General features: G+C 44.3%; 1 protein-coding gene and 1 long non-coding RNA gene across 2 annotated transcripts in view; both read left to right on the top strand.

Moving 5' to 3' along the window:
- The window catches only part of LOC112215797 (adenylate cyclase type 6-like), a 48,558-nt gene extending 25,124 nt beyond the window's left edge, over positions 1-23,434 (top strand). The window contains 20 exon segments of the mRNA XM_042299250.1: positions 14,311-14,460; positions 14,714-14,835; positions 16,970-17,081; positions 17,179-17,306; positions 17,486-17,644; positions 18,198-18,339; positions 18,846-18,974; positions 19,241-19,269; positions 19,464-19,611; positions 19,740-19,837; positions 19,920-20,007; positions 20,098-20,214; positions 20,309-20,467; positions 20,646-20,821; positions 20,922-20,975; positions 21,165-21,297; positions 21,409-21,672; positions 21,863-22,067; positions 22,292-22,416; positions 22,768-23,434. Of these exon segments, the coding sequence (XP_042155184.1) occupies positions 14,311-14,460; positions 14,714-14,835; positions 16,970-17,081; positions 17,179-17,306; positions 17,486-17,644; positions 18,198-18,339; positions 18,846-18,974; positions 19,241-19,269; positions 19,464-19,611; positions 19,740-19,837; positions 19,920-20,007; positions 20,098-20,214; positions 20,309-20,467; positions 20,646-20,821; positions 20,922-20,975; positions 21,165-21,297; positions 21,409-21,672; positions 21,863-22,067; positions 22,292-22,416; positions 22,768-22,896 (2,667 nt within the window). The 3' untranslated portion in view covers positions 22,897-23,434.
- On the top strand, positions 10,076-12,499 carry LOC112215798. The gene is made up of 2 exons (XR_002948256.2): positions 10,076-11,522; positions 12,019-12,499. It is a non-coding gene; the product is annotated as an uncharacterized LOC112215798 (long non-coding RNA).
- Positions 23,435-26,042: the final 2,608 nt, after the last annotated feature.

Below are 26,042 nucleotides of genomic sequence, written 5' to 3' on the forward strand. Positions count from 1 at the left end.
GTTAAAAAAGTATATTTCTTTCATTAGACAAATTAAGTGGAAAATAAGTACTTGTAGCGTCTCACTGTGTTAACAACTGTCTGGATGTCTCAAGTGTAATTGTTTTTCTATAGATATTGTATAAGTGAGTGTTTTTTAAGTGTTTCATAATATATGACCCACAAATATTGTTGAATATTCCCATATTAAGCTTTCGATAATGGGTCTTGAGCAGGAGGCCTACATGTATGATCTTGGACCTTGACGGGGAAGCCAAGGTCCATGTTTCCCTAGACAAGGGAAACATTAAAGGAAACACTGTTTAACCCATGGCATCCTATTCAGCAGTGTAGAACAGGTCATCAGAGGTTTTAACCCCTGAACAGCCATTCGGGTGTAGAACAAGATAGAACAAGATACCTGGTGGAGGAGGACGAGGAAGGAGGAAGAGGAGAAAAAGGAGGAGGAGGTGGAGGTAGAGGAGGAGGAAGATGGTGAGGAGGAGGTGGAGGAGGAGGTGGAGGTAGAGGAGGAGGGCGAGGAGGAAGAGGAGCAGGAGGTGGAGGAGGACGAGGAGGAGGTAGAGGAGGACAAGGAGGAGGTGGGGATGGGTGAGGAGGAGGAAGAGGAGCAGGAGGAGGTGGAGATGGGTGAGGATGAGGAGGAGGAAGAAGATGAGCAGGAGGAAGTGGAGGAGGATAAGGTAGCGAGGCTGTGCAATTGAAGGAGGAGAATACGACATTCTTCCCACACAGTCACCCCGATAAATTATTTGTGCGTTTAACACCACAGCAGCATTTTAACAAAGCTACCTGTCACACTGAGATTCTCATCCTTACCAGCACGTCTTCTGGGGATCACAAGAACACAACAGTGGGTTTTTTCAGAGTTTGAGGAAAAGGTTTCATTCCTTTTGCCTGGACAGGATTCTGAGCTGACTGTGTTCGTCATTTTGAGGGGTGTCAGGGGATTCTTCAAGAGATATTACACACTGATCTATACATATACACAGATATACAGGGTTTCTGCTGGTGAGAATACACCTAGTGTCTCGTTTTTACACTTGGCACTTCACACATTTGATATTTGCTGTTTATGAAAGTTGTTGTTTTCATTCCTTTGGAGCAGCAAGCTTTTCTAGGATCTTTGCAACATTCCCCCTAGAGCAGACAAGGACCAATGAGCAACATGAGAAAGGAATCATCGTTTTAGCATCACATCTGAGAATGACTGGAACAAAAAAAAAAGGCACCACCACCACTAGCCAATCATGTGTCTCTCTCGGTGCTTGTGTTCAGTTCAGTCCGGCGGTTGCCATGGAAACAACTACAACTCATGTCGTCAAGACCCAGTAGGCTATGTCGGTATATACAGTTGAGTTGTTGTTGCATTTTAGCATGGGGGGGACATTTTTTGTCCCCCCTTTCCATCAGATTGTGGAAAAGGATACCGTATAGGCATACTTGCCTGGTGACAAATTCTGAGCCTGTACCATTCTTGTTTAGTAACCTCAGTTTTTTTACCATCCGAATGGCAGAATTAGCGAGTGAAGGTTAAGACAAGGGTAATGGTTTACGTTAGTGGTCGGGCTGTTCTACGACTTTATTCCCCTACCACACAAATGACAAAATGGCGGCTAACTGCGGCTGCCATCCACAGGCCTGGCCATAGGAACAGTACATTGGGCTGTAAGCAAGCTGTGCCGACGTGGCACCAGTCCAAATGTAGAATGGACTATGGCTGGGGGAGAGGACACTTGAGTGGAGATTGGGGGCAATGGGTGGGAGGGAGAGGGACACACAGGGTGTTTTTTGTTGTTGTTGCCCGTCGCTTGTCTGGTTCAGAGAAGCTTATCTGCGGTCGGCCAGCTGAGGGGCTTGTGAGGCTGCACGTTTTGGATGCTTCCGGGGCGTTGTGAAAGCTCACTGTTTTTTCAAGCCCCGAGGAGTAGGAACTGTGTGGGCGGCTGTAAGCCTGTAACCCGACCCCCCCTCACTCTGATAATGGTTTGGCCTGGAGGTTTTGTTTGGGTGTTCCAACATTAGTATTATTATCATCAGACCTGTTCGATGGCTCAGATTCTGAATGATGGCGCTGAGAGTTTGTGAGGCCTTGATAGAAAAGGGGGTAATAATAAACTGGTGTAACGATGTGCGCTGAGAGTCGGGAGGCAAGTTCAGGGAGTGCGTATTTTAATGAAATAAAACACGAACAACGCACAGACATGAAACTGAAACCGAAACGATGAGGCCTGGGGAAGGAACCATAGGGAGTGACATATATATATAGCGAAGGTAATCAGGGAAGTGATGGAGTCCAGGGGGAGTCTGATGATGTGCAGGTGTGCGTAACGATGGTGACAGGTGTGCGCCAGAACGAGCAGCCTGGTGACCTGGAGGCCGGAGAGGGAGCACACGTGACAACTAGTTAGTCAGTCAGCAGCTAATCTCTTGTGGACAGATTAGTCTGCACCGATAAACGGTGGTGCAGAGTACAGTAGCGATGGGAATTGCCAGGCACCTCCCGACACGATATTGTCACGATACTGATACCACATGTATTGCGATTCTCTCGATTCTATATGTATTGCGATTCGATACTGGGATTTTATTGCGATTCGATGAGACAGCTCCTTAGAAAACGAGTTTTGATCAGTTATGGAAATAAAAGTGCTGAAAACAGATTGACTCCCTATTTGGGGGTGGCAGGGTAGCCTAGTGGTTAGAGCGTTGGACTAGTAACTGGAAGGTTGCAAGTTCAAACCCCCAAGCCGACAAGGTACAAATCTGTCATTCTGCCCCTGAACAGGCAGTTAACCCACTGTTCCTAGGCCGTCATTGAAAATAAGAATTTGTTCTTAACTGACTTGCCTAGTAAAATAAATACAATTAAAAAAGAAGATGGTGAACAACCTATGAAGGACAAATACTAGCATTTTGGTGCAGTTATAGCCAACTAGCGCAAGCATAATATTGCGATATTGTCAAAAAGGTACAATACAATATATTGTTAAACATAGGACCCCGATATGTAACTGTATCAATTTTGTTCCCCCCCATCACTGGAAGACAGGCAGAACTGGAATAGGCAGGTCCTCCCTCTATCTGTCCATACAGCTCTGGCTATTTCAGATAAGGGCAGGGAGAGAACTGTGTAGACATGGAGTCCAGGCTGAGTACACAAACCCAGCAGATGCCTTCCTAGCACGACAGCGGGAGGGAAAGAGGGAGGGAGGTAGGTAGGGAAAGGGAGAGACTGGTAGGGAGAGAAAAAGGGAGCCAATGAGAAACACAAAGAGAAGGGGAAGATGAAGAAAAGTCAACAGAAAAACTGAGAGAGAAATAGCTGAAGAAAAAGAGAGACAATCGTGCACGCACACACGCACGCACGCACGCACGCACGCACACACGCACACACACACACACACATACACACACATACAGGTAGACATTAGGCAAAGCTCATAGAGAATGATTCATGTTCTGCTTTGTCACTAGTTCTCTCTCAGACTGATCTAACACAGATGTTTGAAGGACTTCCAGACGCTTCAGAAAGGCCAAAGCGCTCCGACTGCTCTCTCCCTGGCCCCGTTTCAGCAATAATATCCCATCAGTCACTGTTCCCACTGGGAAAATGGACTTATAAATTCACTGCAGCTCTCCTCTCCGCTTCCTGTATAGTTGTGTCCCACTAAATGGACTTTTCCCACCTAGTGCTTACATGTCCATGTCTTGAAAATGGCCTCAGTAGTAATAGAGTTCTGAGGGTCCTACTGTAAAGCCAGGCTGTTCGGTCTCTAAGACGCCTCAGGTTTCTGCATGTAGAAGGCAGCCCCTTTGTTTTTCCTGGCTGCATAGATTGTTGTGGATAGAATGTAGGAAAATGCATGATCGCGGCGTTGGATTGAGGAAGCTGATGATCCAGGAGGATTGGTTCTGGATTACAGTGATTAGTTCTAGTTCTGGGTACAGTGAACAAACAAAAAGTGAATGAAAGTCAGTGATTGTGGTCCCAAACAGGGATAGCTAGCTGCTAGCCTGAGCCCCCAACACCCTCCCTCTCTAGACCCAGGTCTGTATCCTCCACCCTCCCTCTCTAGACCCAGGTCTGTATCCTCCACCCTCCCTCTCTAGACCCTGGTCTGTATCCTCCACCCTCCCTCTCTAGACCCAGGTCTGTATCCTCCACCCTCCCTCTCTAGACCCAGGTCTGTATCCCACCCTCCCTCTCTACTCAGGTCTGTATCCTCCACCCTCCCTCTCTAGACCCAGGTCTGTATCCTCCACCCTCCCTCTCTAGAGGTCCCAGTTCTGTATCCTCCACCCTCCCTCTCTAGACCCAGGTCTGTATCCTCCACCCTCCCTCTCTAGACCCAGGTCTGTATCCTCCACAATCCTTCTCTAGACCAGGTCTGTATCCTCCACCCTCCCTCTCTAGACCCAGTCCCTCTCTAGACCCAGGTCTGTATCCTCCACCCTCCCTCTCTAGACCCAGGTCTGCATCCTCCACCCTCCCTCTCCAGGCCCTAGCCTGTACACTGTTGCTGTGATTTTGACAGTAACTTACAGGCAGCAAAGTGGCAAGTAAGTTATTGTATTTCATATTGCAGTACACTACTGTAATCTAAATATAGTATCAAAGCAAGTACTGTGTAATGACACAACGTAATATACCATATCATTGACTGTATTGTACTGTAAACAAGTACATGCTACCGTAATTGTAATTAATTAATCAATTAATGAAATTCATTGATGGGAGATTTCACAGTGTTTTACCGTAATTTAATGGGATTGGTGCTAGCAGGTTGGTTGCTATAGTAATGTGTTTACACATTACAGCATATCAATTAATATTTTGTGTTTTATATCACTTGCACTTCTAGAGGCCTTAACAAAGGCCTCCAAACTGGCAACATAATAATGCTGAAAATAATCAGCATTACCGTATAATTGACAGTTTATCCTGTTACAGTGTACCCTCCACCCTAACTCTCAAGGTCCAGGCCTGTACCCTCAGTGACCCCTCCTGGGTAGTGGGTGGCAGGTCTTTGGAGGGAGCCAGTGGAATGTGGGCAATGCCTGCTAAGTGAACACCTTGTGTGGTGCTAGCGTCTCTGACAGGTCAGAGTCTTCCAAGGTGTGAGGCACTGGCCTTCGCCACATCGAGGGCTAATGCTAACCACAACCCTTTAGCCCTGGGGTTACAGAGAAGGGAAGAGGACAGAGGGATATTGATTATTTTTTTTAAACATCACCATCATTAGTAGTGTAATCATCATCAGTGTCATCAAGGTCTATTATCTGCTCCACCTAAGTTAATGACTTAAGGACCTTTTCCTGCCCGCGTCGACTATATGGTGTTTCCATGTTTCTTTGGTCTTTTGTTTTGAATATTGTATACCTCAGTCTGTGTGAGAGCGTGGGAGGAGCTAACGAATGGGACTTACTGTTTGGGATTGTAACTGAACAGTCAACAACAACCTCGCACATGGAGACAATCACATGCTCACAGTCACAGCTAGTAACCCAAGGGAAGTAGGTGTGAGGGGGAATGCTCGGAGAAGCGAGCTCAAGTGTCAAATGTTTCCACCGGTTGCTGGTTTCACACACACACGCTCACGCACACGCACACACACACACACACACACACACACACACACACACACACACACACACACACACACACACACACACACACACACACACACACACACACACACACACACAGTCTTGTACAGCTAACCTTGTGGGGACACACAATTCAGTCCCGTTCAAAATCCTATTTTCCATAACCCCTAACCCATACTCTTACACTAACTCTAACCCTAACCTTAACCCAAAAACCTGACCTTAAACCTAACCCTAGCTCCTAACCCTAACCCTAAAACTAATCCTAGCTCCTAACCCTAAACCTTAATGTAATTCTAACCCTAACACTAATTCTAACCTTAACCCTAAACCCTCTAGAAATAGTATTTGACCTTGTGGGGACTAACAAAATTTCCCCAGTCTGGTCCAAACACGTCCACACACACATGCACGCACACAAACACTCCGAGCTCCTAGCACCCTGCTGTGATCGGTTCCTCAGTGTTGGGTGTTGGGTGTTGGCTGAATATTGTAAAGGGGGAAGAAGGAGGGCAGGATGGGAGGAAGAGGGGAGGGATGAGCCTGCTGCAGTGCTACTATACCATATGTGTCCTTGCTGGGAACTGTAAATCGCTTTGGATAAGAGTATCTGCTAAAATGTAAAATATAAGTGGAATGAATTGAATGTCATTGAGAAAACATAAAGGTGTCATGTATATATTTTTTGCAAACCTCCTTCCTGTATATAAAAGTAATCCAAGAAGTAATAATTTGTTTTTTCTAAAGTATATGTAATCCGATTACAATGTTTTGTAACAGGTAATGTAACATTACAGTTTTTGTAATCAGATTACATGTTGTGTCCGTCTCTGTCCGAGCAGGAAAGAACAGGCGCAGTGGATCATGGTCATTGTAGTTCATTACCACATTTCTGTGGTGAACTAGGTTGAATATTTGCTTAAGCCCAACGTCCCACATAGTTATTGACTTGATTTCTCTCATGAATAATTTGATTTCTCTCTAGAGAAACGGCACACAATGGGCTCACAATTTATTTTTTAGAAAAATTGGGGGGGTGGGACGTCGGTCGGTTGTGGTTTAGTTGTTTAGTTTTATTTATTTAATAACCAAAAAATAAACAACATTATCACTCAGCACTACTTTCTAACTCTGCTTATATGTGCCTCTACGCCCTTTATAAGCAGCACGAGGCCCCACATAGACCCTGTCCTCCTTCTCAGTTCAGGACAGTTTTAGGTCACACATAATCTCTGGTGACAGAAGTTAAAAGAATAGTCAGCTGCTAGCTTTAGCGTGCGTACGATTTGGTTCTGGGTTCTGAGATTAGGTCACCGCCAGCGTTCCCCAAAGGAAACCTGTTTGACCATAAATCATATAAGGTATAAGATGTTGGGCTCGGGCAATGCTTGGTTGACTTGTAATGGGCAACTAGAAAAGGGATTCTAGACAAATTAGCAGAGTATGTTGGACACAAGTGTGGTCTGTGGCACTATTCGAAAGGCGCTATTTAGCATAAGATGATGCTATGCAAAGGAGCTCACTCTTTCTGTGTCTTTCTCTTCTCGCAGCTGTCTCTTTTCTCCAAATACATTCTGACTTTCTCTCTCCTTCTAAGTACAATTGTTTCCCTGGTGGAACTGATGTGTTGAAAGGATCTCCTCTGGCCTTAAAATACGATGTTTATAGACACTGGGGCCAGAGCATAGACTTCCTGGTAAAGTAAATGACCGGTGAGCTAAATCCATCATAAAGGAACCGAACTTATAAATAAACCCCCTGGATATTCCATTAACTCACTCTCATCTTCATCTGGCCCTCCAGGGTGATGATGGCTAGGGAGAGCAGATGTAGAGCAGGGGGAGCTGTGGTGGGGTTCAAGGAGGAGAGGAGAGGAAGGGAGTTCAGCGTGGTGGAGCATGGCCTGGGCTGGGGGACTGGGTGTGAATTGCTTGTGGTTGATTGTGTATGTTTCAGTGTATCCACATAAGAATGCATTCTTGTTTATGCCACGATGCTTAAAGAGGTTTAGGTGCAATTCAATCAAACAAGATTATGAGGTTTCCAGGATAAATTCAATATATATATATATATATTTGAGAGCTGCAACAATGCATTTTTGGATTTCTTTACTGAACAAAACAATATGCACCAATTCAAAACTTAACTGCATGTCAACTGGAATGTTCTCTTGCTGTGAGGAACAAAACCAGATTCTGTATGGTTTTAGACGGACAGGTGTAGACTGTAGACTCTTTGGCATCTCAGGTCATCACTGGAGTCCATCAGCCTTTTATTCCACTGCGTATTAATTGAGTCATTTGGTCATTTATTGATGGACCCTGCCCATCCACACTAAGCCTTTTAGAGGCTTTTTAAATGCATTTTAATGTATCCTGTGCTGTTTTTGTCATTGCTGCTGTTGCTGCTGTTCTTTTTCCCGTCTAAATCAGGGACTACTGGTTTACGTAACTCCATTTTGATAACCAAGGATTAGGTTCTCTGTCTACAGAGTGGCTGGCTGTCCTCAGTGTGTCACTGGGGGAAGTATGGACTGTACCCCCTGAGATACTACAACTATTATTGTTTTAGAGGGTCCTCCTAATCACTATGTAATAGACTTTTTACCGCAGTGGGCTAAATCCGGTTCACAAACAATGCTTCTCGGTGCTTCTCGGTCGCCTTGAAGAAATCGACTTTCAAACAAAAGTATGCATCTCGTGACGGGCTTTATAAAAAAGAAAGACACCTGTACCATGTCAGATATAGAGTTGGAATAGTAATTCAATTTTGAGTTTGCGTACACAATATTACACTTTATATACATCACAGAGGACTGAAATATGACAAAACTGTTTGTCATAGAAACACTGTTTTTTTTGGCATTTAAAAAAAGACATACTGTTTATTAATTATGAAAATATGAAAATTATTAATAACATGAGGCCACTAGGTCATTTGACTACAGGAAATGATTAATAGACAATAGTAGTATGTCCTACTGTATTGTGGCGTGGACAATATAAGGTTGTGTGTGTGTGTGTGTGTGTGTGTGTGTGTGTGTGTGTGTGTGTGTGTGTGTGTGTGTGTGTGTGTGTGTGTGTGTGTGTGTGTGTGTGTGTGTGTGTGTGTGTGTGTAGACCGGGACAGGTGTAGGCCCACAACAGGTAGATGGTGCTGAGTGGAGCTCCTGAACAGTACATGTGTGTGCTGTCGTGTAAACCTGCAGGCTCTCTCGCTCTTGAGAAAAGCAAGCAATTAGGCCTGGCCTGTGATCCTACATACATACCGTATAGTACAACTATACACACAGACAACACTCTGTCACAAGCAAGAAGACACACAGGCAATGTCAACTCTCCCTCACATATATGCATACAGTACTCTCTAGACACATACAGGCAGCATACATTCACCTGTACACACAGACCACTTAAGTAAACACACACACATACACACACACACATACCAGGTTTCATTCTTCTCTCCGGGCTGTTTTTGCTTGAACAGTGAGAGTAATGTAAACAGAGCTGAGTGCTAGGAGCCATCTGCCTAATGTCACTGTGGCCCATATCTGTCCTCTCCAGCTCTCTCTCTCTCTCTCCCTCTCTCCCCCTCACCCCTTCCCCTCGCTCCCTCTCTTACTATCTCTCTCTCCCTCACTCCCTCCCCTCGCTCCCTCCCTTACTATCTCTCTCTCCCTCCACTACCACCACATCCTTCCTCCCCTCAACATCCCCCTGTCTTCCATGTTATCTGTTGTTGTCAATTGTATGCTATTCTATTTGTTCTATTCTCACCCCCTTCACCCCTCCCAGTCTCCACCCCATTCCCTTAGGTCACATATATTCCCGCCTCTCAATTTTTCATGACTGTTTCTCATTCTATATCTCTTGCTCCCCCTTGCCCCATGTTCTCCACGTTCCTGGTATATTTCTCTCTTCTTTAATTCTTCCTGTTTTAATTGTTTCCGTCTTTGGTGTAAAAACTCTGCATATCCACCTGTGCACTTGTTTTTCGGAAAGGTCAGGGAGAGTTCAAAGTTCATTCATGGGTCAGATGTGGATTAAGAGATCAGGGGGTATTAGCCACCAACTGACTTTCTTTGACGAAATGCACACATATTTTGGGCTTGGTGGGATTTCATCCCTTTCTGTGTAATATTCTTGGGAGGAAGCCTGTATTGAGGGTTAGAATGAATGGCAGCAGGTGCGTGAGAAAACCATAAAAAGGACAAATCCAAGGAGGCCGAGATGCAAAGATATACTTAATTTAATCCGTGCTTAAAAAAATACAAAGCTGAAAGTGCACATTGCAAAAAAGTGCTAAAAGTGCTTTTTTTCTCCTCACTTTTTAGCACTGTGCACTTTCAGCTTTGTATTGTTTCGAGCATGGATTAAATTAAGTATATCTTTGCATCTCGGCCTCTTTGGATTTGTCCTTTTTTGGTTTGAGTGCGAGTATCTTCGGAAACTCTACAGATATTCTTGGGCGGAGGAATATTTTTAAAGTGTGGAAACTAATATGGTTGTATGTTTTGCTGTAAACTGAAATCAATTGAAGTCGTTCAAACCAATCCTACATGTGTTACTGTCTCTGCCCAGTAGGAGGCAGGCTTCACCTGCATAATGATGTGGCACCCCGACTGTCTATTTCAGGATGATTCAAATATTTACAAGGATAGAATCACTTTCATATTAAGTAAAGGGAGAGCATAAGAGAGAAAGAAAGATGTGGAGATTTGGCAAAATACATTCTCTTATACCTCAATGGAAAGATGTGGTATAGATTGGGGTGACCTTGTTTAACCCTCTCTGCCTCATTAGCACCATAACAACTTGTCTGTGCTAATTTAGGGTCTCCACATAGGGTGTGACATCACAGTGTTTCCTGTTGGCATGCGGCCAGCCTGTGTTTGTGTCCAAAAGCAGTAGAGGGTGGAGGGTTTCTACTCTCTCTCTCTCTCTCTCTCTCTCTCTCTCTCTCTCTCTCACGCAGTGTGCTGTGAAGAAGAGGCCATCTTTAAAGGAAACTGCTTCTCGTCGGGTCAAAGGGGAGTGGTTTTTCCCACACTGCAGCTGGGGACACTCTGGGGACAGTGTGACATGCACAGGACACATAAAAAAAATGCCTGTTTAAAGTGTAAGGAGTTCAGAAAGCAAGCTGTAAAACATATGAGGTGGTCAATGAGGGGATGAGAACAGGAGGAAACACGATTTCACAAACAGGATCAGCATGCCTCCAAAGGGAATGTTAATGTTGCTGTTGTTGGTGTGCGTGTGCATGTGTGGACGCGCGTGGGTGTGAATTTGGGTGTTTGCAGGAGTGCATGCATGGATACTGTGTATTTCCATACAAGGTCAGGTGTATGTAAGGTATTATAATGATTTAACTGCACATCTCAGCCCATGAGAAGCACACTTTGTCATTGACCACAGTATGACCTGTGAATCTGTATGGAAGCCATCATAGAATAAAAGAAAGAGAGCTGTGTAGGGATGAAACGGTTACCGGTTTCCCGATCAACCACAGTAAAATTCCCGACGATTAGTATTACCGTATCAAATTTGAATTATCATTAAAAACCGTGTTTGATTGCCACGGTTTGGAAAAACTGGCGGTAAATACTGTCCAGCATCAACCAAATTTAGCACCCGGTCTGACGCAGGCGCAGCATGCAACGTGGGTTTTGTTTTATGTGAATACATGACGGAAGGCAGTGACAGCACTCGGGAGATTTTTCAGCCTTCCAAGAGGAACCACATCTGAAGTGTGGTCCTTTCACAAGAGTGTTGAGGGGAAACTTCATCGAAGATGATCACCTTGTCTGCAGAACAACAACCCCAAAAAAATCGCTGCGAAAGGGCGCAACACTTCAAATCTCTTGGGTCAATCTTCATGACCACCACCCCACTACTTTATAGCGAATGCAAGGTAAGTTAACTTTTAGCTCAATGCATGATGTGGGGACATCGGAATGGGGGGAACATGTCATGGTTTGTCTGTCTGACTTGCTAATAACTTGTCAATCAGGTAACTGAAGCTTTCAGTGTTGCAAACTCTTGTAAAAACACTACACGTTGTTCTGCTGTTGTATGCGTCGTGTGTCTGCAAACTCTATTCGCCAATTACACACGATAACACGTTATGTAGTTTTACCCAACCAATATATTTTGTTCATTTAAAATCCGGTAGACGTCGACTTGTTTCTACAACTGTTCCAGCAGGAGAACCACTATAGACTCCTATACAAAGCTCCTGTATTTATGTCAATTGTTGGGCACATTGCGATTACTATCACAGTCTTAAGACTCATTTGAATTTATGTAAATTGTGCATGGGGTCATTGCATATACTCACACACTCTTGTGTGTGTTTGTGAAATTATAATGTAATAATAATAATACATTTGCTATTCCCTTGTTTACAGAGATGGACGTGCAGCAGGCAAACCCAGTGATGCTACTGGTCCCTCCTCGTCTACAGTTGTGACACAGACACTCTAGCAAGCATTTAAAAAGGCAGGCTGCTTATGCACCCACATCAACAACAACAACAACAACAACAACAAAAATGCTCAAGACCTCAACTGTAGCCCTTTCATATTACATTGCAAAGGACGTGATGCCATTTCAAATTGTTGAGAGGCCTGGCTTTCTGAGGCTGATGAAGGTTGCCGTGCCTCACTACAAAGTGAGTGCTGCTAATTGTATTAGTTGTTTATTTGATTTTGTTTGCTTACTTAAGGTTGTGCTCATTTGAACCTGTGCTAGGGGAACTTCTACCTGTCATGGCCACATGGTGCCATCTTTAATGTTGTTACTTTAGTGTTTATGCCCACAAAAAAGTGCACAGTGCTGCTAATTTGATTTGTCGTTTGTTGGTTTTCAATATAAAACTTGGTGAAATGATTTCAGTGTGTGTATTAGTACTTTTTGAACATTTCCAGCACATTTGAACAATACTGTGATAATACTGATAACCGTGATAATCCTGCTCACTAATTGTGATATGGAATTGAAAACAGTTTCATCTCTAGCAGGGGGAGGGGGAGCGGGAGAGAAAGATGTGGCGGGGGAAGGGTAGATTGTATGCTATCGGTACACATATTCATTACGGTATAATCTTGGTCCACTGTGAGGTATCCGTGTACTTTGAAATTCCCATCTAGAGAGTTAGGTGCATTTCCTGGAGATGTTGTCAACCGTAGAAATGTCAGTAGACCTGCGCCACTTTTATTGCATGGCAAGGAAAATACCATTTCAGTGTCAGATTCCTTGTGTAGTTCATTACTGTATGGCTTCTGTACAGTGAGTCCCTATCCAGGTACCCACAGCATGGCTCTACTCTGCCCCCTAGCACAGAATGTTAAAGGTCCAATGTATCTGTTTTTATCTCCATATCAAATCCTATCTGGGTAACAATTAAGTACCGTATGGGGATTGTTTTCAATAGAAATGGTCAAATATAGCAAAAAATAGCGTTGTTAGCAAAGATACATTTCTTAAGCAAAAAATGTAGCTTGTACTGTCAGGGAGTGGTCTGAAAGCAAGCTGTTAACTAGTTATTAACACTATTTACAACCTGGGGATGTTACCAAGCAGACCAAAACTCCATCCCACTAAAACAGGCTGAGATTTCAGGTGGCCTTTTCAAACTGCTCTTACACTCATAATGTTCACAATTTCACAGTATTATCTCGTTTTCATAGTGTTCTCATAAAACACAGAGAAACCTACTGTTTGAATGCATTGGGCCTTTCACCCTTTACACTTGTGGGAATTGGCCTATATGGATAGGGCTACATTGAAATGTTTTACACAAGAAATATGGAAAGCGTATGCGTAACCACGGTAGCAATTCAAAGCGAACAGTTTGGAGATTATTGGAAAATGATTAGATTAAAGGTGAGGACACAACAGTTCACCTGACACGACTGAATCCAAACGTTACATTGTTGATTTTATGTACATTTTTACATTTACTGTTCTTTTTGCAATATTTGTTGCTAACTAAATCTGAAAATACTCTGGACACATTCAGTAACATAATAATAGTATTGGAAAAAATTGGGGTAGGTGCAACAGAAGACAATGACAAATGACAAAGTTGACGAACAATGACAAAGTTTTGAGTGAGATGTCAAACTGATGTCTCCAAGTAGCCACACACCTCTCCAAAACGTGCATAGTTCCCAAGTAATTTCAACACGCTTTTATGACTCAAAGAAGATTCTTCAACTACAAGGTACTTTTTTGAAGCTCTCCAGGCTGTGCCGTTGAGGAACTGGAGCAAGCACACTTGTAGTTGTTTTGTTTGGAACACAGCCCTGCATCCCAGAGTTTTATGATATGGGAAATGTGAAATGCACATTTGGACTCACGGGTGTTTGGCTTGCTTGTATGACATCAAAGCGGTATTTATTATCCTCCACGTCTCATCTTTCAAAATACTTTTGAGCCCTCTTAATTTTCAGCTCAAGTTTAGAACGTCGGTCAGTCAAAACCGATACAGCTCTGTGAAGCAGAGACCCTGAGCTCTGACAGCATGTATAGCATGTTACTGTACAGCCACTGCGTTCCAATCTAGGAACTTATCAGTGTCCAAATCTGACGTTTTCAACCAGTATACAGGTGTAAAGGGCTACGGGAAAAACTGATCAAATGTGGGGTCAAGGCTCTAAATGTCTCCCCCCCCACCCCCTTATCCTCCTCTCTTCTAGCTGAACGCCAATGTGCTGATCTTCCTGTGCACTAACATCATTGGGATATGTACCCACTACCCTGCCGAGGTGTCTCAGAGACAGGCTTTCCAGGAGACCAGAGGATACATTCAGGCCAGACTGCACCTGCAGAGAGAGAACCAGCAGCAGGTACACCACACACACACACACACACACACACACACACACACACACACACACACACACACACACACACACACACACACACACACACACACACACACACACACACACACACACACACACACAGACAGACAGACAGACATATTAATACAGATACACACAAACACACACTGTAAACACCTCCATTGACTGACAGAAAGCAGGTCATAACTATTAAATGCAGCTGCTAACCTTTTTTTTTTCTCTCCCAACACTTCAGGAGCGCCTGTTGCTGTCTGTGTTGCCAAGGCATGTTGCCATGGAGATGAAGGCCGACATCAACGCTAAAAAGGAAGACATGATGTTCCATAAGATCTACATCCAGAAACATGACAACGTCAGGTCAGCATAGACACTTTCGTCTTTATAACCCCTGACAACAACACATCTGTATTCACAGCATTACTCGATCAAACCAAACTGACAAGACCTATGACTTCTAACGTCTAACACAATGTTCATGTGTTTTGTCACACTTTTATCACGCTCCCGAGTGGCACGGCGGTCTAAGGTGTAACTACAGACACCCTGGTTCAAATCCAGGCTGTATCACAACCGGCTATGATTGGGAGTCCCATAGTGCAGCGCACAATTGGCCCAGCATCGTCCGGGTTTGGCCGGTGTAGGCCGTCATTGTAAATAAGAATTGGTTCTTAACTGACTTTCCTAGTTTAAATAAAGTTATTTTTATTTTTAATTGCTCTAGGCAAACTACTCTTAGAATTTCTGTGCCTCTTATTCAACAGTAGGGGAGAGCTGGGATGAAAGTAACACAGGCAAAAGCAGCTCACCCATTTTCTAAGTTAACACGGAGGCTAGAATGACGTAGTGAACTCAGCTCGTTCCTAATGCGGAGGACGAGCTCCCTGCAAAAAAAAAAGCAGCCCTTTCCGAAAATGTTATCAACAAAAAGGGGTTTCGAGCATTGTAGAGTATTTAGTAGTTTAAGGTTCCAAAAATATGTAATTGTCTTAACCCATCTAGTGACTAAATGACAGCATAGGTTTCAAGTATCATGCTAGCTACGCTATTAGAAAAAAAGGTTCCAAAAGGGTTATTTGGCTGTTCCTATAGGATAACTCTTTGGTTCCAGCTAGAACCCTTTTTGGTTCCAGGTAGAAAGAACCCTCTGTGGAAAGGGAACCCCAAAAAGTTCTACCTGGAACCAAAAGAGTTCTACCCGGAACAAAAAAGGGTTCTTCAAAGGGTTCTCCTTTGGGGACAGCTGAAGAACCCTTTTAGGTTCTAAGAGTGTAGTTTTGGGTGTTAGCCTGGGAGAAGTTACAGGTGGGACAAAAGTAACACAATGGTAACTGATGACCTGGAATAAAATAAACTTTTAAGCACAGGCCATTGTCTCTAGTTCATATTGCTTTTATAATGTTAGCAAAATATCAACAAGTGACTGAATGTTTGAAAATTATATATGTCATTTTTAGAATTATGCCTTCATCAATTGAATTGAAGGATCAGCTTCAAGCTTTTATCTACAGGTTAGTGGTTAAAAATATATATATTTATGATTCTGGGGGGTCAATTACTTTGTGTCAAGCCATGGACATGTTGAGCAGGATGAGTTTGCAGTTTGTGAAGAGAATTCAAATGTTTATTCTATCAAGACACACGGAGCGCACATGACAAGGACAGCTGTAGCGCACCTGATTGGTAGGGCCCAGCATGAATCGTCACTGACAATTGTGAGAAACATCTACTACATATACCATTAAAGTGAGATGAGAAAATGATGGTTAATATTTATTTAATCTATTTAAGTCAGATTAATATTTTAAGGCAAAATAGTGTGGTTGCGCAACATTGCGATGTTGATGCACGGTTCATTTCCATAAATTTCGATAGCATTGATTATTCAAATCGACACAAACATGAAATGATGGCTGATAGTACATTTGTTGAAAGTAACAAGCATTTACAAACCAGAAACATGGAGAGAAGACAGATATTGTGCACTTCTCGCCAGCTGTTATTTCCGCCCCAAGACTGTGTTACTCCCGCCCCGCCAGCAGGTGCAAAAGTAACATTGCGGTATTTCTGTTTTCGGTCTATTTAATTTCAACTAATTTACCTCAAAAAAATTGTTATATTATTATTATATTATATTATATTACCTGAAAAATGAAGTGTTACTTGCGGATCAATATTCTCACACACACACACACACACACACACACACACACACACACACACACACACACACACACACACACACACACACACACTTAGGGTTTGATAGAGAGCAGGCTAATTAAGGATAGTAAGGGAATACTTAATTACCAGCAGCCAATATAAGATAATCCCCAAAGATGGGGAGCTCCAGCCCAGATTCAATTAAAGCACTGAGTATACACACTAAGTTTCAGATACACACACACACACAGACAAGCAGAGGAGGCGGATAAAGGATCATCTGATAATTCAGTCAATCAATAATCAAGCCTATCTTTTTCTTTTTCCTCAGTATTCTGTTTGCAGACATTGAGGGCTTCACCAGCTTGGCATCTCAGTGTACGGCTCAGGAGTTGGTCATGACACTCAACGAGCTCTTCGCCCGCTTCGACAAACTAGCATCGGTAAATAAGCATTTCTCTTTCACCTCTCTCTTTTCGCCTTCTCCCCATTTTGTTCATTTTCCTCCATTCAGTGTCCTGTGTTAATCTCTCTCTGTAGGAGAACCACTGTCTGCGTATCAAGATCCTGGGCGACTGTTACTACTGTGTGTCTGGGCTTCCTGAGCCCCGCGCTGACCACGCCCACTGCTGTGTGGAGATGGGCGTCGACATGATAGAGGCCATCTCGTGAGTATGAGGAACGTCTGTGTGTGGGGAGATGGCATATTTTCTAGACATGAAAAATCATTAAAATATGTATAATGTATTGCCTCGGTCTGTTGGGATATCATGTGTTTTGTGGAAAGAAATGGAACATACATCTTCTGTGTGTGTGTGTGTGTGTGTGTGTGTGTGTGTGTGTGTAGGCTGGTGCGAGAGGTGACAGGGGTCAACGTGAACATGCGTGTGGGTATCCACAGTGGCCGTGTGCACTGTGGGGTGCTGGGACTCAGGAAGTGGCAGTTTGACGTGTGGTCCAATGATGTCACACTAGCCAACCATATGGAGGCTGGGGGCAAGGCAGGGTGAGGGAAAAACACACACACACACACACACACACACACACACAGACACACAGTGCTTTAAGCACCAACTGTCAGAGCAGCTCACAGATTACTGCACCTGTACATAGCCCACCTATAATTTAGCCCAAACAACTACCTCTTTCCCTACTGTATTTATTTTATCTATTTTGCTCCTTTGCACCCCATTATTTTTATTTCTACTTTGCACATTTTTCCACTGCAAATCTACCATTCCAGTGTTTTACTTGCTATATTGTATTTACTTTGCCACCATGGCCTTTTTTTGCCTTTACCTCCCTTATCTCACCTCATTTGCTCACATCGTATATAGACTTGTTTACACTGTATTATTGACTGTATGTTTGTTTTACTCCATGTGTAACTCTGTGTCGTTGTATCTGTCGAACTGCTTTGCTTTATCTTGGCCAGGTCGCAATGGTAAATGAGAACTTGTTCTCAACTTGCCTACCTGGTTAAATAAAGGTGAAATAAAAAGAAATAAAAAACAGACACATAGAGAGAGAGAGAGACTGACCTTGTGTCCCTTTTCCAGGAGGATCCACATCACCAAGGCCACTCTGCAGTATCTGAATGGGGATTATGAGGTGGAGCCTGGGTTCGGGGGGGAGAGGAACGCTTACCTGAAGGAGAACAGCATCGAGACCTTCCTGGTGCTGGGCTGCAGCCAGAAAAGGGTTAGTAACAAAACTATTTCCTACACCTGCCAACCACCACACATACAGTTCTGTTACAGTATACAGAGTTCTGGCAAGATGGAGTACCGCTATGGACCGAAAGTGACTATGTAGCAGGTTATGACAACTAGCGCAGCTGGTTAGGAGAATGAACATAGCTGGTTAGGAGAAGTAGGTTAAGGTTAGGAGAAGGGTTTAGGGTTAGCTCAAATGTTACAGTTGTCCCCGACAAGACTGGAACATTCATCGTTTGGTCCCTAGCTGTACTCCATTTAGCCACAAACATTATACTGGACACTAGAGATCAGTCATGTTTCTCAGCCATTCCAATCAGCTTTACATTTCCACCAGGGTTAGAAACTATTGGGGATGCCTTAAAACGTGGGCAGGAATAATCGTTGTCTTTTTTTATGTTGGGTTGCACCCCTTTAATCCACACCAGGGTTTCACCGGATCAAATTGTCTAACCTTTCTCTCTGTGTGTGTGTGTGCTTTCCTCTGTGTAGAAAGACGAGAAGGACATGATGGCCAAGATGCAGAGGACGCGGTCCAACTCCAACGAGGGCCTGATGCCTCCCTGGGTGCCCGACACAAGGTTCTCCAGGACCAAGGACTCCAAAGTCTTCAGACAGATGGTGAGACGGGACCTCTCTCTCGGCTTATCTGTACCTCTCCGACTTCTACTTATAGTCTCTCAATCGTCTCACCCATTAATGTCACCTCTCCTGAGAGAGCTCTGTGTGTCCACCAATTGTCTCTGCTGTCTCTCCTCCCCTGTCTCCTGAGGGCCAGCTGCATCTCTCACAGCCAGGGTTTTATCTATTGCCTAATCCCTCTGTTTTACATCTCTCCTCTGGGTTTTTGTATGTTGGTTCATGCTAATTTTCTTTCTCTTTCTCAGGGGATTGATGAGTCATCCAGCAAAGACAAGTGAGTGGTTATTGCCCTGAGGATTTTTGGGATACACACACATAACGTCACCTATATACACACCCAGGTAGACAGGCTCACGCCCCAAGATACACTTTTGCGTACTCTAAAGGTCTTACCATTTGACCTCTCTTCTCTCCCTCGCTCTCTCGCTCCCGCCTCTCCCCCTCCCTCGCTACTCTCCCCCTTTCCAGCCGTGGTGCCCAGGAGGCAATGAACCCCGAGGATGAGGTGGATGAGTTTCTGGGGCGAGCCATCGATGCCCGCAGCATCGACCAGCTGAGGAAGGACCACGTCAAGAAGTTCCTGCTCACCTTCCAGACGTCCAGCTTGGAAAAAAAGGTCTGTCTGCCTCTGGGCATTATTTAGTTCATCCCTGGAGTATTATGTCATCCCTATCCACTGTCAAAGTCCCCTGATGCTTTCTGCTGAGTCCGTTTTTAACAGGTTTTGATCTTTCTCTCTGGTAGTATTCGAAGAAGGTGGACGATCGCTTCGGGGGTTACGTAGCTTGTACTCTCCTGGTCTTCTGTTTCATCTCCTTCATCCAGATTGTCATATTTCCACAGTGAGTGACACACACACGCACGCACACGCGCACGTGCGCGTACACGTTTCTGAGTCCTCCGTCTGTGTGTCTTGTCCTGCAGCACCCCGGTCATGCTAGGGATCTACATCAGTATCTTCATCATCCTCGCCAACATCCTCTTCATCTGTGCCATATATTCCTGCGTTAAGGTAGGAACCTCCACGACACACACATTACCTAGTGTACAGACCCACGTGCATTCCGGACACTTTCTTTCCTCTATTCCTCCTCTCCTGCAGCTGTTTCCAGCTGCGATGCAGACGGTGTCAAAGAAGATAGTCCAGTCTCGTACCAACAGCACTCTAGTGGGGGTGTTCACCATCATCCTCGTCTTTATCTCTGCCTTTGTCAACATGGTGAGACTGAACAGATTGACACGCACACACATACACATACACACACACACACACACACAAATGAACATGTTTGTGTGCGTCTCCTCTGTTGCAGTTTGCCTGTGACACAGAGAGCTTGGTGGTCTGTATCTCCCGGGAGCTGAACATCTCTGTTGCCATGGTGACGCCATGTCTCATCCGCAACCTGTCTGTGTCTGTAGACGGGGGTCTAGAGATCTGTCCCAGCCAGGGCCCCTCATGCCCCTTCCCAGAGGTGAGTGGGTGTGTCACTGATGTCAGGTATGCCGATTGGAAAAACAACGTTTTTCACACGTCTTTATATGGACCAGAAAATACCTTTTATGTTCTTCGTGATAACAGATCAATTGGATCATCAATCAATCAATGAAGACTAAAAGTTGACAAATCCTCTCTGTCCTTCTCTCCCTCAGTATTTCAGCTACAGTGTGCTGCTGACCCTGCTGGCGTGTTCAGTGTTCCTCCAGATCAGCAGTATAGGCAAGCTGGCCCTCATGCTGCTCATCCAGCTCACCTTCCTGCTGCTGGTGGAGTGGCCACAGGTGGCGCTGTTCGACAACGCTGACCTCTTCGTCACCTCCAATGCCCTGTGAGTACTGGGGCTGCGTTCAGGAGGGCACAACGTGGTCGTACATGTTTTCCTTTGAAAGTGTATTTGACTAAACCCTTTTCTTATCTTTCACCTCCAGTGATTTCAATGAAACTATTCAATGGTCCAGTTTCAATGAAACTACAGACGAGTGGTAGGTTTGGATTCAAAAGCTTTTCTGAAATCGTTTAAAAAAATAATCATTTTAGATCTGTGTAGGAATGTGTGTATGGCCTAGTTTCTCTTTCTTTGACTCACTCCGTCTTTCTGCGGTTTGGCTTGTGTCTTTCTTTGTTTTCTTTCTAGCAATTTCTCTCTGACCTCCTCTTCCGTCTCTCTGCAGCCCGTTCAGTGAGACCAAAGTTTCCCTGAGGGTCATGACTCCTGTGATTCTCACTGTGTTTGTGCTGGCGCTCTACCTCCACGCCCAGCAGGTGGAGTCCACGTCACGCCTCGACTTTCTCTGGAAACTACAGGTAGCATGAGCCTACAGGGGAGCACTCCTCTTGCTTGACTGCAGCAGAACAGTGTAGCGTAAGATGAACCCCCACCTATCTTAACATTGCTCCCTCACATCCTCCTTCCAGGCCACAGAAGAGAAGGAGGAGATGGAGGAGCTGCAGGCGTACAACCGCCGCCTCCTCCACAACATCCTGCCCAAGGACGTGGCCGCTCACTTCCTGGCGCGGGAGCGGAGGAACGACGAGCTCTACTACCAGTCCTGTGAGTGTGTGGCCGTCATGTTCGCCTCCATCTCCAACTTCTCTGAGTTCTACGTGGAGCTGGAGGCCAACAACGAGGGAGTGGAGTGCCTCCGGCTGCTCAACGAGATCATCGCCGACTTTGACGAGGTAAAGAGGGAGAGGATAGGAGAGGGTAGCACATGGGATTTTGGAGGCCGAGTATCATTGTTAATTCAGTGTCTTTTGCCCTTTGGTGAATTTTCGGTACTATCATCTTTGGTCCTCATGCATTTTAAACAGGATACTTTTTTTGGTCTGTCTCGAACCTGAGCCTGTGTGTGTTTTGTCCTGCTCTAAGATCATCAGTGAGGAGAGGTTCCGTCAGCTGGAGAAGATCAAGACCATCGGCAGCACCTACATGGCCGCCTCGGGTCTCAATGACTCCACCTACGACCGCGAGGGCCGCTCCCACATCACGGCTCTGGCCGACTACGCCATGAGACTGAGGGAGCAGATGAAGTACATCAACGAGCATTCCTTCAACAACTTCCAGATGAAGATAGGTGAGGGGAAACAGTCTGAAATAAAGTGAAAACAAAGCTTTAAACAAGCTAGGTGAGGTTGAAGTTCACACGAACCCCTGAAACAGACAGGAATTGAGTGGGATCGAAACCGGTATGGCAGACCAAAGAGAGAGTTGGTTGATAGTAAATGGAGTAGAATTTAGTTGGATGCGTGAGTTTGGTATGAATAACCGCTATGTTAATAACTGGCTCTCTTTTCTCAGGTCTGAACATTGGGCCAGTGGTGGCAGGGGTGATTGGAGCACGGAAGCCACAGTACGATATCTGGGGGAACACGGTCAACGTGGCCAGTCGCATGGACAGCACAGGAGTCCCCGACCGCATTCAGGTATGGAGAATGTCAATCAGTTAACACTCAGTAGCTCATACTCAGCTCCTAATGTTTTTTTTGCATTAAGGTCCCCATTAGCCGGCGCCAATGGCGACAGCTAGTCTTACTGGGGTCCGACACATAACGAGAAAGACATTACAGACAAAATACTTTACAAATGACATACATTTAAAATCAGTAAACATGTAGTGTGCTTGTGTGTGTGTGCATCTGTCAGTTACATATACATGTGAGTACATACACACAACAAGTAGGTCACATGGCCATAGTGCAAAAAAAATGTCTCACCTGGTATTTTAGCCAACAACTTTTTTGTTTCTGTTATTCATTTTCCCGCACTCTCCTCAGGTGACCACGGACCTCCACCAGGTGCTTTCAGATATCGGATACGTTCTGGAGTGTCGTGGGGTCGTTAAGGTCAAGGGTAAAGGGGAAATGACGACCTACTTCCTGAATGACGGACCGCCCAATAGTTAGCAGCCGTGGCAGCGCTAGCCGGGACCATTCCCACTGCAAGGACACGGCAGCACTCTTGAGGGAGGACTGGCACCGCGAGCTAGCGGCTAACAACTAGCGACGCCGTCACTTGAAACCCGAGCAAAGAGAAAAGACTATGAGACTCCAGGATTTGAGAAGGAAAGTGTTCTTGTGTGGCAGCCATGTTTTGTTAGGATGAGTGTTTTTCTCATGTCTAGCCTCTCTCTCAGGCTACTTGAAAGTTGCAAAGTTTGTCTATTTAAAACAACGCCTTTAGCCTGTGTCAAATGAAGGAAAAAGCTGTACATAAGGCTACTTTTTTTATTTTCTTCATTATGCGTGATTTTTTTTTCAGTCATTTTTTATTTCGGGATAATTATGAAACAGGTACTCATGTTTTATTTCTGGGTTACTTATTTATTTTAATCTTGATGTTTTGTGCAAAAAGTCCTTTATGAAAAAGTGCGAATACATATGTGCACAAATATCCAGTTTATTACAAGTGTGTATGTACATGCATATTTGTGTGTGTATAATTGAAAAGGAAAATATTGACCAAAGACCATAGTATTTACAAAAAAACAAGGCAAGACTTGTCTGTTATGTTCTCGCGGAAGTCTGCCATTATCACTAACTCAATCTGTTTGCACGGCAATATCCTCAGTCTTTGTACTTCAGTGCCAAAGGCTATTTCTCAGTATGGGCAAAATGTGTAACAACTTTAATTTTGAGGTCAAACACAGTTTATCATCGATGACATCTGTAGAATTACTCTGCCTCATCTCTAAAACATGTAATTCAATAGTAAATAGGGGCTTGGAAGCCTTTTTTTAAGTCCGGGGGAGAAGGTTCAACAAAATGAGAGGAAATGGCAGTTCCACCCAGGATGATGGTCCCCCTCCTCCTAAACCCTTGTCAGATTGGTTCCCCGCCCCATGGCTCAGTCCAGCTATAACAGCTCAGAGCTTGAGCATCCAAGGCACAGCTGTATACGTCATGGCCATAAAGGCATATACGGTCAACTGCGCTGTCCCTTTCAATGAGGTATGTTTTCTGTGCAAATGGAAATGAAAGGACTCAAAACTAAAAAAGATGCCCCAGAACCATCGAGGGGAAAACCTGGGCATTATATGCACTGGTGCATATATACAATGCATTCAGAAACTATTCGGACTCCTTCACTTTTCCCACATTTTGTTACATTACAGCCTTATTCTAAAATGTATTAAATACATAAAAATCCTCATCAATCTACACACAATCCCCTATAATGGCAAATTTTCGTAATTAGAAAAAACAGAAATAGCTTATTTACATAAGTATTCAGACCCTTCGCTATAGACTCAAACTTGATTGGAGTCCACCTGTTTTTCAGCGGCAGGGACTGGGAGACTAGTCAGGATCGAGGGAAAGATGAACGGAGCAAAGTACAGAGAGATCCTTGACTGAAAACCTGCTCCAGAGTGCTCAGGACCTCAGACTGGGGTGAAGGTTCACCTTCCAACAGGACAACGACCCTAAGAACACAGCCAAGACAACGCAGGAGTGGCTTCGGGACAAGTCTCTGAATGTTCTTGAGTGGCCCAGCCAGAGCCTGGACTTGAACCCGATTAAACATCTCTGGAGAGACCTGAAAATAGCTGTGCAGTGACGCTCCCCATCCAACCTGACAGAGCTTGAGAGGATCTGCAGAGAAGAATGGGAGAAACTCCTCAAATACAGGTGTGCCAAGCTTGTAGCGTCATACCAAAGAAGACTCAAGGATGTAATCGCTGCCAAAGGTGCTTCAACAAAGTACAGAGTAAAGGGTCTGAATATTTATGTGAATGTGATCGTAAAAAAAAAAAAAGTAATACATTTAAAATATATATATAAAACCTGTATGTGCTTTGTCATTATGGGGTATTGTGTGTAGATTGACGAGGAAAATAATGATTACTGTGCTTTGTCATCTTGAAGGCCCATAACTATTTTCACTGTGAGGTTTTAATAATGGGACAAACTGCTTTCTTGCCAAACTTAACTTCTCTAAAGCATGTCTGATTGTATTATCCTCTTTTCATTTTTCATTCTGTTTTAACGTTGGGTATCTTGTATCACCTCTGTATTCATCATTTGCGTTATTCTTATGGCTGTTATTATTATGATTAGAATTATGATTCATTATTATGCTCATTATGATATTTCCATTCCAACGATAAGGATCAAAGAGCAGAACGCTTTCTGTTAAAATGCCAGATGTAAGCTCAAGCTCATTGGTACCAACTGATCAACTGCAGCCAACTCACTCAGCGCTTTCCCTCACCACCCTACAGTATTCAAACACTGGCTCTAGACCTGCTGACACGTACCCAGTAGCTGTCCCTTTTGCATCAAACCCCAAGTGGTGCATATTCCCCAAATCGCGAAGGACTGAAGTGTTTACACGCAGATAAACTAATTATACACTGTACCTTTTTATTGCGCAAACACTACTTCAAGACTCGACTCAGTCAGGTGGAGAGCTGATCCCCTTCCTATCGGACTTCAGGGCAGAGAGGCAGGACACAATCAGCAGTGTGAGCAGTATTTCCTACTTGAACTCTAGCTTAATTGAACAAGCCACTGGAGAATACAGTGTGAGCAGGAACTGTGCCTGATTGCCACATCTGAGTTTCACAGTATGTTATACATAGAGAGGGAAGGGTAGAGAGAGAGAGCCTGTGAAAGCTAATCTAAATCATTTATTGACCTTAGCATGGACACAACACTGAGTTCATTTTGACTTTACGTTTCCCCATAACATCCTCAAAACACCCCAGTCATCGTTCCTCTCTCTACCATACTTAACTATGGCAACTACAGTAACAGTTGATCATGTTCGTACCAAAGCAAGCTAATACTGCCTCATGCTATTGGTCCCTCCCAGTGCAGTGATATTTGGCCTTGAGCGTGTGGGACTGCCAGGCAACAGTAAAGGTCATGGGATCGATAAATGACATAGGTGACAAACTAAGAGTGATTCACATAGAAATATAATACATAGAATGGATGTGGTAAGTAAGATGATGCACGTTGTGTCCATTCTATTTCTATGGGCTGTCCTGTCTTTGGGTTGGGTGGAGGTTGATTCTTGACACTTGGGATGTTTTTAGGGGACAGGGGAG

Source organism: Oncorhynchus tshawytscha, linkage group LG16, assembly GCF_018296145.1.
Source record: "Oncorhynchus tshawytscha isolate Ot180627B linkage group LG16, Otsh_v2.0, whole genome shotgun sequence".
Lineage (NCBI taxonomy): Eukaryota > Metazoa > Chordata > Actinopteri > Salmoniformes > Salmonidae > Oncorhynchus > Oncorhynchus tshawytscha.